The following is a 17,609-nucleotide window of genomic DNA, read 5'->3' as shown; positions in this document are numbered from 1 at the left end:
CTGCAGAGAAAAGCCAACTAGGATAGTTTTAAATCTAATGATTGAATGTGAGCCATGTTTCTTCAGTCTCTTGAAAAGACTTATGATTTCATGGTGTTTGGGCATAACTCTTTATGAGAATGCATGATCACTAATCTAAATCAGCACCAGAAGCTGACATTTCAGGAAAGAATCAGATTTGGTTTAACACATCATCTACAAGGAGTTCACTGACCTCTGATGTGTTATCACTGACAGTCAGCTTACAATGCTCTGATTTTTTGTTATTCATATCCAGTACAGTATTCCTTACGCATATTCTGCAGAAGCCAAGACAGGAATCATTTGGTTTAAGGTTCAAATTTTTTGTAGTATATTGGCTACACTTATTAAAATATTTAGCACCACTTAATTCTGAGCATCTTTGTTTCGTGCATCATCTACCTGATTAATTGAAATATTTTACTCAGAATTTGAAGGAATTACTTTAATAATAAAGCTCCAATCTGTTTATGCACATGAGTATTCCATAATAGCTATATTGGTTATATATTAATGTAAGCTACTTAACACCAAGCACAGTATCCTGAACACGGGTATCCAGAACATATCCCAAATATTTCACTATTATTCTGCTTAGTGTAGAATTTAAGTGTCTACCTAAATATATACTAAGTATCCACCGGGACACCTTATGAGTAGGTATCCACAGAAGCTGAACTATTTTCTCAGTACAGCGAAGTCGCATCTTATGTGGGGGTTAGGTTCTGAAGTCAGCGCGTAAGGTGAAAATCGTGTATAGTCTAACGTTCATTGAGTGGAATGGCGGGCAGAACTGCCCGCAATACAGGTACAGTATTTAAATTATTATTGTTCTCTTTTTTTGCTTGGCTGAGTGCATATAGTTAAAATTGCGTAAGTTAAATGCGCCTATGATGCAACTCCACTGTAGTTTATTTCCATCCAAAGTAATATGGCACCAGAGTTCACAGTTTAGAAAATGCAGTATTTCATTTAGTCAAAGTTCCAGAACAGCTTGCATCTACAATTTGAGTTACTTCCATTTCTGTAGAAACAGCACATAGTACACGCCAACGTCTTTCACCACCCCAAACATTGCTTATTAGGATCTGCCAGTAGTAATAATTAAGCATGTCCCATGCAGCCAATGTTGGACTGATGGACTCTACATCTAAACAGAATACTTATGGGATAATATATTTCACTTACATGTAAATGACAATCAATCAAATCTTTATTTGGTATAACTTCTGAGCATGTAAACATCCTCCAACTGAAGTCAGATTTCTACAGTTAAATATTGAGTTGTGTTTTAATGAATTTACATCAGGAATTAACAGTTACACCTGTCAGAGGAACTGGATCAATGTCCAATAGGGCTTTTTGAAGGCCCAGACTGAGCTTCACCTAGAACATGAATTTGAGAAAACACTGTACTGCTTGCAGCTGCATGCTTGTAGATCCCTTTATGTACAGAGGAATCAGTTTCTTTCACTGCATCTTTCTCACTCACAGAGGACCCTGTGGGTCTGTGGCTACAAACAGTGAGGGGCAAGAAGCTCACCAACCACCAAAAGAAAATATTGATGTAAAAACAGCTAAAAGCTGTATTACTTAGACTGCAACCCCGAAACTAGAAACCCTCTTTGAAATAGGGGGAACCCCGCAGACAGCAGCCAACTACAGCTTCATGAAACCACATTCAGTACAGGAACACAGGGCCATCTCCTGAGAAGTCTGAAGAATCTGTGTATGGTGTGGGTCCAAACCCCTGATTTTTCCACAGAGGTGGGAATGTAGCCCCTCTCCTCTCCTTCTGGAAGAACTGGAAGGAAGCTCCATGTAATGTTTTCTGCAGCTTCATCTCCACATCAGCATGTCTAGATAACCAGGTTACACTGAGGTAAAAAATACATGCCAATTTTGAAACAGGTTTTTATTTTTAAACTGTAATCTGGATACTCAATACAGCTTTTTTCTTTTGTCATGACACAGTGCTAGGGGATACTGGGCTGATCTAGACAATTTTCATACCTATAAACGCAAGTTTTTTAAATTGGTTTTGTTAAAACTGTGCAATCCCTTTTCAGTAGACATTCTTTAATTAAAAGTTCAACAAGCATGTTGCACTGATTACAGGCATTCAACCAATGAAAAAAAAATCACTGATGTATATGCTCAGCCTTCACTTCACCTCAGTGTAGTTTGTCTGGGAATTTCCTTTTCAATTAAAATATCTAACACTAAACCAGAAAGTCAGAAAATACTATCATTCAATATTTCAAAATGATCGAAAGATTAATGTCAACTGAAATCTTTTTCGATTTTAATTTTTAGCACATTTAGTTGTGCTCCAGAGTGACATAAAGCAGTCAGAACATACCAGGTTGTACACTCAAGTTTCCCCTCCACCCTCCTGTGCCCACATTCCCTCAAGTGAAGGGAAGCCAATTTGCCCTCAGGAAACATGGCGGCATCCTATGCTGTCACAAGGCAGAGAAGAACACTATCAGAAGCAGATATATGCATTGGCCATATATTCTAAGGTCAGTCCAATTGAGAACAGAAGATGGCAGCCATTTTAAAATAGGGCATTTCTTTGTGGAGTTCTCTGTAGTCAACACTGGAAACTTTTGCCAGCACAGTAGTGTCAGTTAGTGGTGTGGTTCCTTTGTAAACCAACTGAAGCCCTAGTGCAGATGTAGCTATAAAGTGTATTTTGCTTTATAAGTAGAACTATCCCAGCAAAATTTAAGTTTAGATGAGATCTTGTTCAGCCTCTCTTTTATGAAGATGAAAAATGAACTATCTTAATATATTATTTCCTTCAAACGTAGTCTCTGTACAAGATTCCAGTGAAATTTTTTACTCTATGGGAAGCTTGAAGAGTCTACATTTATTCCATTATTAAAATGAATTTGTCATCAGGAACAATAAAGAGGTCTGAAAGAATACATAATATCTTAGGAGACTCATTTTAAAATTAATAATGTGATTAATGGATTTATTTAAATTTCCAAAAATATTGCTCTATACTTGGAGGAAGTGTTAGGCTTTTGGGAAGAATATGCTGTAATTTTCATACATAAGCGAATCTATACTTTAACTGACACCTCCATAAATTCTTTTTAATTATCTGCATTACACTAGCACCCAAGAGCTCATCACTATGGACAAAGAAAGAGCAGACACTACAAAGAAATTTGACATTGACTGTTTCCTAAACACCTGTCCTACCTGGCTTTTTCAAAAGTCCAAAGAACTGCATTTCCCTACTTTTTAGTCACCAGAAAGAGATTGTGACTCCTAAGCTATAGCTACACTAGAAAGCGTTCAGAGACACATCTCCACCAATGCAGCTGTGACACTGCAAGCTCTCTGCATAGCTGCTCTAAGATGATGGCTCCCATCAGCTTAATGATTCCAGCCCCAGCAAGCAGCGGTAGCTATGTCGGCTCTCCCGGCAACATCAACACCAGCGCTTAAGTCAGCATAAGTTATGTCGCTCAAAGGAATGGTTAATTCATTCCCGAGTGACATAATTTATATCGACTTAAACTTTAGTGTAGCCACAGCCTTAGTGACAGCTTGCAGATTAGGCAAGGAAGGGAGGAGAAACAATACTACAGAGTCAAAAGATGGGCAGAAGTTGGTCTCCCCCCTAGTTTTTGTAACTGAATATTAACTTTGTAAACATTAGTAGTTCCATAAAACAACATTAACCTGCACTGTATTTCCTTCTGAAAACCAAAATTTAAGCCGTTGTTCATGACAACCTGGGATTTGGACAATTTTTCAGTTCTCTTGCATTTTTTAATAGATGCTACACTGATTTAAGGAAGCTGACTGGAGGAAATTCTTTACCTCTTCAGGGACAGTCAGGTAAAAATATATAGGTAAACTGTCTTTAGATATCGTTGCCACAACCTTAGACTCTCAGAACTGAAAGATTCAAGTTTAATCTTATTTTTCGCTTTTGCTTGGTGTTAAAAGTGAAGACAAACTAATCAATTTCACTTTCCAAAGCTCATGCTTTAATTAACACCAAGATGCCATGTTTGAGCTTTAAAACACTGAGAAAATATGTTTATATCGAACAAACTATGACAGTTCACATAACCTCACAGGGGTCCACAAATTCTTTCTACATATGGAAGTAGAAGTTCTATGTGAGTAGAAGCAACATAAGAGTCTAACCACTTTAGAAGTATCATTGGGAGAGAGCACCATAACAAAGCAACAAATAGCAATTTTACAAAAAGAGCTGAAGATTTATAAAGTTCAGTTAAGCCAACTGGATATGTTACATGACAACTCTGCTTTTAAAAATCACTTGAATTACCATTTTGTTCCAACCAAAACCCAATTTTCATATAACTGTCTGCTAGAGATTAATGCTCTCTCCTCTGAATTCTGGTATCTCGTGCTTTCAAATAGCAGAAGACTTTAGTTTCTAGCTCTCATGGTTGTTCTTTCCAGGGCTGCTATGATGAAATTCAAAAAGAGGAAAAACCCTGATCAGAATTATGATTTTTAAGGTTCAGTACATCATGATATACCAGTGCTAGAAACAAAATCTTTCTGTTGTTAAACTAAGAATTCTGTGATTTTTCTTGTGAACATAGAACTTAAAAAAAACTAGACACAGTGAAGTCTTAAGACTCAACCCCATGTAGTTTTAAATCCTGGTATAGTGTTCCAATAGGATGATAAGCACTGTCACGCCACCTCTTAAGATTTAGAAGTGCTATACTTCCTACTGTCTGCTTCCTCCAGGTGCAGAGTGAGCCCTGCAGCAATTCTGAGCCAGCAGGTGGCATTAATGTATCACAAACCAATATAGGGGCATGCAGTGTCATAAGACCCTCAGAATACATTGCAAGCGTAGAAATACATTAATTTAAAAGGAATTGTATCTAACAGTTTTTGCAGATGGCAACTGATATTACTATAATTAAAATGTTAGAGAAAATATCTCTATCCAAGTTCATCATATGCATGATCAATTTGTTTTGATAGTCAGCTGCACTTCCCATCTCATACATTAAGATACCACCACCACCACTTATGCATTGGGAAGGAGCTCTCAAGCATTACCTTCCTGAGACGATGCAAGAGGAGCTTAAAGGTAATAGCAGCAGCACTACTAGAATTAAAACCAGCATCAGACATGCATGTAGGAGTGTAAGCAGGAAGAGAGTGGGCTCACTGATGCTTGCTCTTGAATTTCCCAAAAGACATTTCAGAACATCAGCTTAGGTACAAAAACTGCCTTTAATAAAAATATAAGAACTAGGTTGTGGATATGAAGAATGTTCAATTGGAATTAACTAGGGAATTGGACTGGGACCCAGAAGATCCAGGTTAAATTCCCAGATCAACTTTTGACCTCCTATGTGACCATGGGGAAGCTGCTAAATTTCTTTGTGCCTCAGATCCCCATTTGTAAAAGTGGGTATAATACATCCTTATCTCACAGGGATATTGTGTGGGTAAAATTCATTAGTTATTAGGGCACTTGCACTACCATGATGAGGGCCACAAATACTTAAAGGACATTCTATTTAAAGGGGGTATTCCAACAGAAAAAATGTTGATATTTGTCAATTAAAATGTAATTGACAATGTTCCTTTATATATGCACTGTTGACCTCATTTGAAACTCTGCAGGAATATAAATACAAAGGCTAGCATTTCATTTCAGCAGCAGAAATAGAAGTAGTAGATGTTCAGAGAAAAACAACAAAACTGGTTGAAGGCATTTTGGCTGTGCTTCTATTCCACAATATAGGAGTGATAGCACTAAAATTTAGAGGGGCAATAAACTTGCCTGCATGAAATGCATATTTTTATTTTTATTTTTACACCCAAGTTAACCTTCAACATCATTGCCATATGATGAGGCAAACAGCAGTCTAATTTCCATTTGCTAGAATGCAAGTGCTATTAATCCTCATTCTTCAGAGCATAAGGTGATTTCCCCCACCCATAATTCACTGTGGGTAGGGCGAGTTGGCACCTGTAACTGAAGATGTTGGTAACCATAACAACCAAACAAACAAAGAGTGGACTAAGTTAGATTTTTTTTATCCTTACTAAACATTTACTTGACTTGCATAGGAACTGGTAAGTTTAAAATTTCTAGGAGAAGCAGATTTGGAGGCGACGGCCATGTCTGACCTGGAGAAGTTTAGAAAAATTCCCACAAATTCAGATGAACTGGTGGGAGCAAAGTTCCAATGGACATTTTTTTTTCTATATTAGGATTCCCACCATTTCAAGTGAACCCATGTTAGAACTTGTGGGGCTTTTGGTTTGGTTTTTCCCCAGTGTAATGATTCCTATAAAAAGCTGCAACATTCAGTAAACAGACTCCCAGAAGAGAGTTAAGGTTAATCAAAATTTGTATACTATTGACGTTTTTAAACAAGTCTTGCTATAGGAATTATATATCTCATAAAAATGAAATGAAGAGATAATCATAGTTTTCTGATATTGACAGCACTGTCCTAAGGCAGTAACAGGCCATCAAAGCACAAAAATCTAGATAAGCTAATGCAGCAAAACAAAAATAGCACAGAAGTTGAGTTTATCTAAAAAATGTGTTTTAACACTTAAGTCCTGAAATATTCTATAGGTAAAAAGTGCTTAGCACATTTCTAAAGTTCACTTACTACTTTATTCTTCTTTTGGGTATTCGAGTCCAGATCTCACTTGCCAGTTCACATACACTGGTATCACTAGCAAAACATTGCAGAGCCTGTATGTAAGGAAGCCCAATTCTCACCCTACGCCCGCTCCTGAGCTTTGATTAAAAAAAAAGTCCAAACTATCTTCCACATCCACCTGAAGAGGGACCATCCATGAAGTCCAGGAGGCACATGGACAGACACAGAAGATGCATCATTCCCTCATCAGCCCATAAGAAAAGGTAATACAACCCTTAGCTGTACTACCTTTTCCACAAAGCCCTGTGATGAGGAATGCTTCCCCCTACCTTTAACAAATGGTTTGGGGCGATCTTGGAAGCATGGATCCACTGAAGCCACACTACCAAGGAATCAAGGAGTCCTTCCTCATCTGTGTGGAGCCATAGTGCTTCTATGCAGATGACCCTGTGCCTCAAAGGGATATGGGAAATCCACATGTTAGGGGATCCTCAGTGGTGAGACAATTTTTGTACCCAGAACCCCTAGGCATTTATATCTGAGAGGATACCTGGGTCAAATGGAAGTGTTTAATAAGTTGCAGGTAATTTGTTTATTTTTTCAGGAGGGGAAAGAAATCAGGATTTTCCTTACTCATACATACAGGATCCAGAGTCATTTAATGGCAAGTGATTTGACACCCACATAGTGCAAGTGACTGAACAGAGTGAGAGCCAGCAACTCTGAGGGTCTGGACTTCAGATCTACAAAAGAATAGAATTAAAAAATAAGTTAACTAGATGGGTAACTGAATGCGCCCGTCACTGGTTTGGGGCTTTTCAGTATTTCAGCTAGAAATGTACACAATTAAAGATCACCCTCAAATCAATTTAACAAAATGTGAAAGTGCCTTTAGACTTTTCAAACTATAGACGGTTAAGTTTGAGTTGTGGAATTAGCTTCCATGATTTTTAAGATATTTCTAACATCTTAAATCATCTTCATTGAACTTAGAAAAGGCCATACACCTCTCTAAACATCTGCCCCTAAAAAGAAGCTGACCCCAAATGAAAAGTGCTCCAAGCCATTGGCCCCATTTCTGAAGGAAGCACTAAGAACAGAGAGACTACATAGGTAAATAATTTCTTAAAACTGATACAGGTTCTCTATGTTAGAACCACTATCCTGGATTACTAGAGTTTAAGAACATTTACAAATTCCGTTTTCCAAGATTTTTGGGTTTTTTACTTTTTGCACTTCATTTAGAACAGGCAATGAAAATAGCCTAGTCAATGTCACTTTGTTCTGTACTTAGTTAATGCTGAAGTATTAGACTACAGACACCGAAAGGAGGAGCGAGGGAGATATTTATATCCTTAAATACTTTTCTTAGAATTTTCTGAACAATTTTTACTCCCATCAAGTTGTGCAAGTTTCCCCAAAATGTTAGGCTTGAACTAAGAAAACTCTCTTCAGGCCCAGATTTACTAGGTGGATATTGGTTCCTTGAAGAGAAAGCCCCTCCCCATACACAAGGAGAATCATACTAGTAAACCCTTTAGGGCTCCAAGAACCTTCAATGTGAAGACTGCTGTAATCCAAAAGGTGTCAGTGGGCTTTTAAAGGCTAATAGAAGGTGACTTGGTCAATGAAAGCTTTAAGTTAGAGATAAGCACCCAAAACAGAACTCTGGATCTGAAGACCCCTATGATTTGGGGGAGACTCAGACAAATTCTCCGCAGTTCAGGCTCATGACTGTTACCAGGACGGTGGGATTAGGAAGGCCCAAGATGAATCCTAACTGAGTCAGAGGAAAATGACCATGTGCTCTTCCTGCCTCTCTCATATTTTCTAATTCCCACAAGGCAACAACTCTTATTTAAAACAGCAGCACAAAACAGCGGGGCTGGAGGTGGTTTGTTGGTCCGTGACCAGCTTTTATCCTATTTTTATTACCTAAAAGGAAAGGGCCGCTCCCTCACCTTTAACCCAGTAGTAGGCCAGAGAACCAGAGAGCGTGCGTGGCAGCAGCAGAGGCTACATCGCATCAGAACTGGCGGTCGGTGAAGGTGCTGTTAGGCATTGTCTCAAAGCAACGAGGCTGCTGGGGCACCGTTCCCACCCATCATGGCACGGCCTGGGGCTTACCCTGCGATAAGGGCCGGGTTCTTTAGGTAGGGAGTAATTAACACGGGGCAGTTCCTCCTCCCTCACACAACAATATAGAGCTGAAGGAGTAAATCGGCTCCAGGTACCTCGCCTCCATCTCCAGGAAGGATGGAGGGCCAAGGACTCCTCCTGTACACAGCCTGAGTCCCCTACACTCCATCTCTCAGCGGGGAGGGAAGGAGACGGCTGACGGAGAGCTGCGGAGCCCAGGCCCGCTCTCACCCTTTGCGGAAGTCCCTGAGGGCCTCGGGGTCAGGGCCGGGGATCCCCCCGAAAAGCTGATCTCCACCGGCCGGGAGGAGCTGGTCTCCAGCGGCATCTCACCTTTTGGAGAGGTCCATGAGGACCCCGGAGAAGAGCTTCTCCCCCAGCCGGAACGACACCACCAGCGCGTCCTCGATGATGTGGTCCAGGGTGACCCGCACCTCCGAGCCAGGCAGTAGCGGAGCCTCCGCCTCCCCCCCGGCCGGGGCCACCGGGGAGCCGGCAGCCGGGGACTCCGGCTTTACAGCGGCAGCATCAGCAGCATCCGGCTCCTCCTCCTCCGGCCGGCACGGCTCCTCCCCGGGCTCCGGCTCCACGGGGCCCCCAGCAGCCGGCGGCCAGGGCTGCGGCTCCTCCTCGGGAAGTTCAGGGTGCCCAGCAGGCGGCGGGCAGGGCTGCGGCGCCTCCTCGGGCTCCGGGCTGGGCGCTTCTCTAGGCTCGGACTGGGGCGAACTCAGCTCCGGTTCCTCCGGCTCCGTCCTCGCAGGTTCCGGTTCCTGGGTCCTAGCCGGGCTCCGGGCGAGCTCTACGGGCGGCGGCGGCTCCTCGGCCTCCCCCGGAGCGGGCTTTCCCCCGTCGGCCTCGTCCCCATCGGGCACGGCCGACTCCACGGCCTCGCTGACAGCGGGCAGGGGGTCTGCGCCGGCCTCGCTGCCCGGGATGGGCTCCATCTCGGGCTCGGCTTCGCCGGCTCCCCCGTCGCCCGGCACCGCTGCAGTCGCCACCGCCTCCGCAGCCATGGCCGCCATTTTCTCTGCTGCTTCGCCGCCGCCGCCGCCTCCCTCCAGCAGCGGGATCGATAACCGCGGCCTTCTCCGCCCGCCTGGGAGGCAGAATCCGCCCATGTCGCTCATCATTGACATATCATTGGAGGCTACAGCACTATTCTAAGCTCCTATTGGAGACTGGGAAAGTCCATCAAGCCGAACGGAAACTTCTCATTGGCCAAAAGAGACTTCATTCATTCAGTGGTCGGGAAGAGGAAGAAGGGGCTGAGTTTAATACCTCTAAAGATCAAAGGGGCTGACTCCTGTGGTAGTTCTGCCTTCCTATTGGCGCAGGGAAGACTCTCCTCCCCCTTCCGCCATCTGAGAGGCTGTTAATTGGTACAGAATTACATCCATCAAACTGAGATGGGGCGCCTCTGGCCTGAAGTTCAGTGTAAGGGGAGGGTCCTGTTTGAGTGAGAGGAGGGAAGGGGGCAGAGGTGGGAGGTTAACTCACTTGCAATGAGAGGGTAGTAGCCTCATATTCAAGACTAAGAGCTTATTGGGACAGAGACTGTTTATACAGCACCTAGCACCTTGGTGTCCTGATTCTGACTCAGGTGTTTCTCTAGCACAAATAATGTAATGATCTCACCATCTCTAGTTTAAAGACACCCACATTGGGAGGGTGAGCAGCACCCATTGCAAAAGGAACCAGAGATGGAGAGAAATGGCAAAAGAGAAGGAAAAAAATACTGAAAGTCAACAAAGGGTGGCCAAATCAGAAAAGAAAAAATGGAAGAAAGAGAATTTTAACAGGAAGCGGGGAGTGAACTGTAACATTTTCTGAAAGGTGAAAAATTAGACACTAAAAGAGATTGAAGAAAAGACTCAGGGTATCAAAGGAGAAGTGGAGAAATAAGGAGAGAAGGGAGAAAAAAGCAAATGACACTTGTATATTTTACAGTTTGGCTCATATGGTACTTTGAATCAATACTTGCCTTTTCTTCCCAAAACTGTGAAAATTTTCCCAGTTTTGGTCATTCTATCCCAGATTCAAACCCCTTGGGATGCTATAAATCGGCAACATTATATATTTTGGAAAGTTGACATGGATGTGGAAGGATGAAGTAGAGGAGATAGATGGACAGTTAAAGGGCAGAAGGAGATATGTTTGACAGAAAGACAGAAATCAAGAGGAAGAGCTAGACCAGAGATGCTTAGTATGAATGTAATTTGTAGGCCTTAATCCCCACCAATGCAATTATAGGGGATAAACTATTGGCAGAGAGTGAAATTTGTGGAAGAGTAATGACCTGAATCTCTAATGTTTTGAGGGTTTTTTTAATACATAGTTTTAATAATAAGTGTATAGTTATCCTTTCTGAAGGATTCTAAAGAGGTTTATAGCATCACTGAAATGTAGCCACCTCTCTGTTGGAACTAATATAAAGCAATGACGGTGAGGGAGTAGTGAAATTTTGGCAAAGGATACCGGAGCAAATCCCACTGCAGTTTCAAAGGCTAGTAGTACACTGCCTTTAATCTTTCCACACTGGGAAAATTGAATGTCATGCAGTTATAGCAGTGCAGTAATGCAAGTAATAATAATAATCTTCTTATAAAACCTTATAAACCAGGGGTAGGCAACCTATGGCATGCGTGCCGAAGGCGGCACGCGAGCTGATTTTCAGTGGCACTCACACTGCCCAGGTCCTGGCCACCGGTCCGGGGGGCTCTGCGTTTTAATTTCATTTTAAATGAAGCTCCTTAAACATTTTTAAACCCTTATTTACTTTACATACAACAATAGTTATATATTATAGACTTATAGAAAGAGACCTTCTAAAAATGTTAAAATGTATTACTGGCACGCAAAATCTTAAATTAGAGTGAATAAATGAAGACACGGCACAGCACTTCTGAAAGATTGCCGACCCCTGTTATAAACCAAGAGCTGGGTTTGAAGCCTCCCATCACAGCAGAAGGGGCTGGAGAGATCTGTATGTAAACAGAACCTGATCCTGCAAATGCTAAACATAATGCATACTAATACTACCACATACATAGTCCCATTGTAGTCCAAAGGACCAGAGGCCTGATTCATCATCCCAGTGCTACCCATCATGTGTAGTGACTTGCACAAATGCAAGGAAGGCATGTAACACCATTCTGGTGTGATAATGCTTTATGCTCACTTTGCACTGGTGTAACTGACTGTACAAGCTGCAGGGCAACAGTGAATTAGGTCCTAATGCTTGCAGCATCAGCCTCATATAGTTTGTAAAGGGCTTATTTGTACGTACGTTTCTAGGGACAGAAAATGCCTTAGAAATGTAGCCTCTGAGTTAAATGAAATTATAAAATATAAAATAGTTGAATAGCTCAGTATTATATAATCTACCATGTTCTTAGGTAATCTACTGTTGGAAGGGATGTGTGGTTGGAATGAAATATGTGTTTGTGGGGAGGTTAGTACTACAGAGTAGCATATCAAATTGCAGTGTTTATTCTCCATCATCCCTATATCTTTGTCAGTCTCTGTCAGGGAGAAACAGCAGATGGATTGATAGCTGTATGATTTGTGGCTAAAAACAAAACTAAGTTGATGTGAGGGTTTTCCAGAACTACCCAATATTAATATTAATGCCTAAACTGTCTCTAAACATTCTGTTGGGTCATATTTTTAAAGGCCTGCATACTGTTTCCTGAGGCCATCATGCTTTGAAAGAGGGGCAACCATCTAGGAGCCCACAAGACTGAATATGTCTGTTGCCAGTATTCTACAAAATAATGAGATTTGTCTTGCTGCTGAGTTACTAATACCTTAGCTTCAAAACCTGCATCTGTGCAATGATTTCAATTTCATGTCAGAGGTAAGATCTCAGTTTTGCATTTCAGAATTGTTCTGTATATTCTGGTATGTGTACTGGGGACAAAATAACACTGGCCTCCAAAGGTTTTCAAAGGCTATGAATGACTCAGGCCTTGGCTACACTGGCGCTTTACAGCACTGCAACTTTCTCGCTCAGGGGTGTGAAAAAACACCCCGAGTGCAGCAAGTTACAGCGCTGTCAAGTGCCAGTGTAAACAGTGCCCCAGCGCTGGGAGTGCGGCTCCCAGTGCTGTAAGCTAATCCCCACGGGGAGGTGGAGTACCTGCAGCGCTGGGAGAGCTCTCTCCCAGCACTGGCGCCATGACCACACTCACACTTCAAAGCGCTGCCGTGGGAGCATGCCGGTGTAGCCATGCCCTCAGAAATATTTTTCATTTCAGAGAGATGCAGGAGGGGACAGTTAGGAGAATTAGGTCTCTGCTCTTCCTTCCTATTTTATTGCAACTCTCCAGAATTGTGACAACAGATGAGAGACTCCTAGAAGACTGAGACTCCCTTCCCCAAAATCAGGAACTTACTATCTTACTCAATTAAGCAACAGTAGCAGGGCAAGCTATTACTCCCCAGTGAAAGCAGCACAAAAATAAGTTCCAGAAGTCTATGATAGGAATCGTGAGATACCCAGGGAGCAGGGCAATGGCAAAGCTGTAAAAAAGCACTTGTGTAGATGAGCAGGGCCGACACTTCCATTTAGGGGACCTAGGCAGTCGCAGGATTTGGGAGGGCAGCATTTTGCCGCCCTTGGTGGCAATTTGGCGGCGGGGGTCCTTCTGCGCTCTGGGTCGTTGTCGGCAATTCTGCAGCGGGTCCTTCACTCACTCCGGGACCCGCCGCTGAAGTGCCCCGAAGACCGGGAGCGCGGAAGGATCCCCTCCCCCCCCCCGCTGCAGAATTGCCGCCAACGACTGGGAGCACGGAAGGACCCCCGCCTAGGGCACCAAAAAGCCTGGCGCTGCTTCTGTAGATGAGGCCAAAACTGTCACAGGTTTTATCTCAAAACAGCATGGTTAGTGTGGATACACTGTACCGTTGGTGCTTAGAACAGAGAGATCCCATCAGTTCAGTTAGCCACAGTTCATTTCTGTGTAATGTAGCCAGGGCCTAGTAGAGAAGAATGGCAGTAATTTCTAGCCTACAAAAAGTCACCAATCAATACAAAGAGGCTACTCAGTCATTGAACTAATGGGACATTGAGATCCAGTAGCTCAGCCCAGCAGGCTCTTTGTTATGTTAAATTCAGACTTCCAAAGGATGAGAGTAACATGGAAGAATTCGTCTTCCAAAACTGCAGTGTTGTTTTCTGAAATCACCCTGCTTTGCCAGCAGTGTTGCTTATGTCATACAGCAAGCATTAAAATGCTAACATTGTCATCATTTATACCTAATAAAGTCTCCAGCAGTCCTGAGAATGAATGTAAAAGGATTTTTTACAATTTCATTTACATTTCAAAAGCCGAGTGTTTGTGAAAAGATGTAAACAAATGTGTATGCCACTCTGATCTAATGGTAGATGCAGAAATATAGTAGCATAGGCTATCCCTGTCTTCAGAAGTAGGTTATGCCAAAGGCTAGGTGGTTAGGAGAAGAGACTTACTTATTATGCAAAAACTTGCTTGTTTTACTGTTTTTGTCCCCTCTGGTGCTCCCTTGACCATTATCTCCCTGTTTCATCCTGCTCTTGCATCCGGTCATAAACCTAGCCTGTAAACTCTCTCAGGCTGGGATTGTCTTTTTTGTTCCCTGTGCCTAGCACAGTGGGGCCCTGCTCTGTTCTTGGAGACCCTAAGCCAAGGGTAGGCAACCTATGGCACACATGCCAAAGGCAGCACGCGAGCTCATTTTTATTAGCACTCTCACTGCCTGGGTCTTGGCCACCGATCCAGGGGGCTCTGCATTTTAATTTGATTTTAAATGAAGCTTCTTAAACTTTTTAAAAACCTTGTTTACTCTATATACAACAATAGTTTAGTTTTCTATTATAGACTTATAGAAAGAGACCCTCTAAAAACATTAAACGGTATTACTGGCACACAAAATCTTAAATTAGAGTGAATAAATGAAGATTCGGCACACCACTTCTGAAAGGTTGCCGACCCCTGCCCTAGGCATTACTATAATGCAAGTAATAATCCGTGGTGAAAATGGAAGGAAGAGATTGATGAATCTGAGGGAAGGGAAGTAGTTAGTTTCTGTGGGGAGAGGATAGAACTAGTGAATTTGGGAATCCCATTCCTCCAGATCCATCCACTATGGGTATGGCTACATTTGGAATTTCAAAGCGCTGCCGCGGCAGCGTTTTGAAGTGTGAGTGTGGTCGGAGCGGCAGTGCTGGGAGAGAGCTCTCCCAGTGCTGCATGTAAACCACATCCTTTATGGGTGTAGTGTGCAGCGCTGGAAGCCACGCTCCCAGCGCTGCCGCCCTGATTACACTGACGCTTTACAGCGTTGTATCTTGCAGCGCTCAGGGGGGTGTTTTTTCACACCCCTGAGCGCGAAAGTTGCAGCGCTGTAAAGTGTGAGTGTAGCCATACCCTCATCTTACACATTGCTGAGAGTCACAGTCCTGCGTAACAGGAGACATATTCATGGCCCTGCATACTTGCATCACAGTGGCCACCACAGTGGATTTTCCAATTCCAAAATGACTTCCCGCTGACCACTAGCAATCTGGCCTTCCACGGTGTGATCACCATTTGCTCTCACTGCAATGGAAGGCTATGGTGAGGCTTGGCACACAGATCCAGGAATGTGGCCATGTGCATCCAAAAGTTCTGTAGATACTGCTCATCATTTCAAGCCTGCATTACAATGCAATCCCACTAGTTAGTGCTCGTGTCTCAGTCCCAGAAGCGACATTCCACCATCTGCAGGTGCTCTGTGAACGCCACCAGCAACCTTAAATTGGTTCGTGCTATGTCCCACAGCAATCAGTCCTCGAAGAAATTGTCATAGTCCCTGCTGATTTGTTTCTTCTTATGACTCTGCAAATTCACTGGAGGATTGTGCTTGCAACGCTTGTGACAATAATGTAAAGCTGTGCAGGCTTCATGCGGCTGTTATAGATGGTAGACAATGAGGAGGGCCGGGGAGTCATGGGATTTTCAAAAAAAGCATTAAAATTATGGACTATAAATGACATTGTGGGATGAAGACAGTTGCACGATGGGAAGTTGACCCTTTGCTCCCAGTCATTCCTGCGTAACTTGTTTCTGCTCCACCATACATGGTCAAAACTTCTCAAAAGACAGTGAGCTGGATGCTAGCACACACCTACCCACAGGGCACTGCACCATGCATCAGTATAAACACTCCTGGAAATTATGTGCAACACTGACACAAAGAGCCAAGAATGCATGCACACACAAGTGATATACTAATTGGGGCGGCTTTATGGCAATGTAACTTGCGTCAACCATAGTTTGCAGTGTAGCCCTGAGTTAGCAAACATCAGTTTATTGTGACTGTGAGAAACAGATATCTGTATGTGTGTGAGAGAGAGTTGGTTGTGTGTATATGCCTAGGAGTGTGAAAGTGAATGAGTTAACTGGGCATGAATGTTTGCATGTGCATGAATGTGAGTTTGTTTTCAGATGTATGTTTTCTATGCACAGTAGCAACACTGGCTTAGAAGCTTGTCATGGCAATAAGGTATTACTGAGTGGAACTGTGTGTGAAAAAGAAAATCTAGGTGTATGTGCGTGAGAGAGAGAGAGAGAATGAGTGGCTGTCTGGGCATTGTGTACGTATGTGCATGCACTTAGGGCTTATCTGGACTAAGGAAATTTGTAGTGGTGTAATTACATAATACACTGAGGTAAACTACTTATGTAGACACACTGCACTGGGGTAAAACACGGTGTGAACTGGTGCAACTTACCCCAGTAATATACCAGGATAAATTGCACTGATGCAGCAGATCTACACATGGTAGTGTCACTAGGAAAAACACATCAATTCAAATAAAACCAATATAGACAGGCCTGAGGTATGCATGTGGTTTTATAGGGTGTATTTATGACCTCAGAAGGGGCAAATGGAGGTGCTATGTGCTCGTGTCATGGCAAGAGTAGGTTAATAGATATTTTTTCTAGGGCCCTATGTAGACTAAAGCTGCATCTACACTGGGTGTTTTGCTGGCATAGCTACATCAGATAGGGGGTGTGCTTTTTTCACATCCTTGACTGACACAGCTATGCTGACAAAACTTGGTAGTATAGGCCTGAGCTACACTAGAAAAGTTTTGCTAGCATAGCTATACTGGTATAGCTGTACTGGCCAACCCTCCTAGTGTAGATGCAGTTTAGGATGTAAAGGTGTGATGCTGGAACATGATAGCTACCTCTCTTAGACTAAGTCTACACTGCACACCTTACAGTGGTGCGGCTGAGTGGCAGCAGCCAGGCGGTATATTCGTCAACAGGAGTGACTCCCACCAACGAAGTGCTATCCACACTGGCGCTTTTCATTGTCAAAACTTTTGTCATCCGGGGGGGAGGGAGGGTTTCATACCCCTGAGTGACAAAAGTTTTAATGACAAAAATGCAATGTAGACAAAGCATATGGCTCTCACAGCATATGTTAGCTAACCCATTCTAACCTGGGCTGGTACCCTTTTTGTTAAGTTTGCAAAGCTTCCCTATTTACAAAAGGCATCTTTTAACCAATACAAAATCAGATCAGATGCCGAATGAATTACTAATGGATAGGTAAATTGCAAATAGCATACATGGATATAACTAAAGCAGAGACAGAAAATGAAGATTAGTTGCATACAGCAGAGCTAAACTGCTTCAGGAACAGTCTAGATGAGACAGTTTGAATGAGAAGGAGTGCTCTGAAAAACAGTTGTTAGCTTTAATTTAAAATAATTGGTTTTAAACATTGTCATGATTTATTACAGAAAATTGGCTGGGGTGAAAAAATAAT

The 17,609-nt window shown here is 42.7% G+C and overlaps 1 protein-coding gene across 9 annotated transcripts in view; it reads right to left on the bottom strand.

The window, feature by feature from the left end:
• The window catches only part of PWWP2A (PWWP domain containing 2A), a 38,141-nt gene extending 27,617 nt beyond the window's left edge, over nucleotides 1-10,524 (bottom strand). For 6 of the 9 annotated variants that reach the window (XM_032794369.2, XM_032794370.2, XM_032794366.2 and 3 more), the window contains exon 1: nucleotides 9,141-10,524. In XM_032794369.2, the coding sequence (XP_032650260.1) occupies nucleotides 9,141-9,943 (803 nt within the window). In that variant the 5' untranslated portion in view covers nucleotides 9,944-10,524. The other 3 variants (XM_032794372.2, XM_032794373.2, XM_032794374.2) reach the window with 3 other exon arrangements.
• Between the last annotated feature and the right edge of the window lie 7,085 nt (nucleotides 10,525-17,609).

The sequence above is a fragment of the Chelonoidis abingdonii genome, chromosome 7, assembly GCF_003597395.2.
Source record: "Chelonoidis abingdonii isolate Lonesome George chromosome 7, CheloAbing_2.0, whole genome shotgun sequence".
In the NCBI taxonomy this organism is placed as follows: domain Eukaryota; kingdom Metazoa; phylum Chordata; order Testudines; family Testudinidae; genus Chelonoidis; species Chelonoidis abingdonii.
The sequence above is the reverse complement of the archived record's forward strand: the minus strand, read 5'-3'. Positions and strand labels throughout refer to the sequence as shown.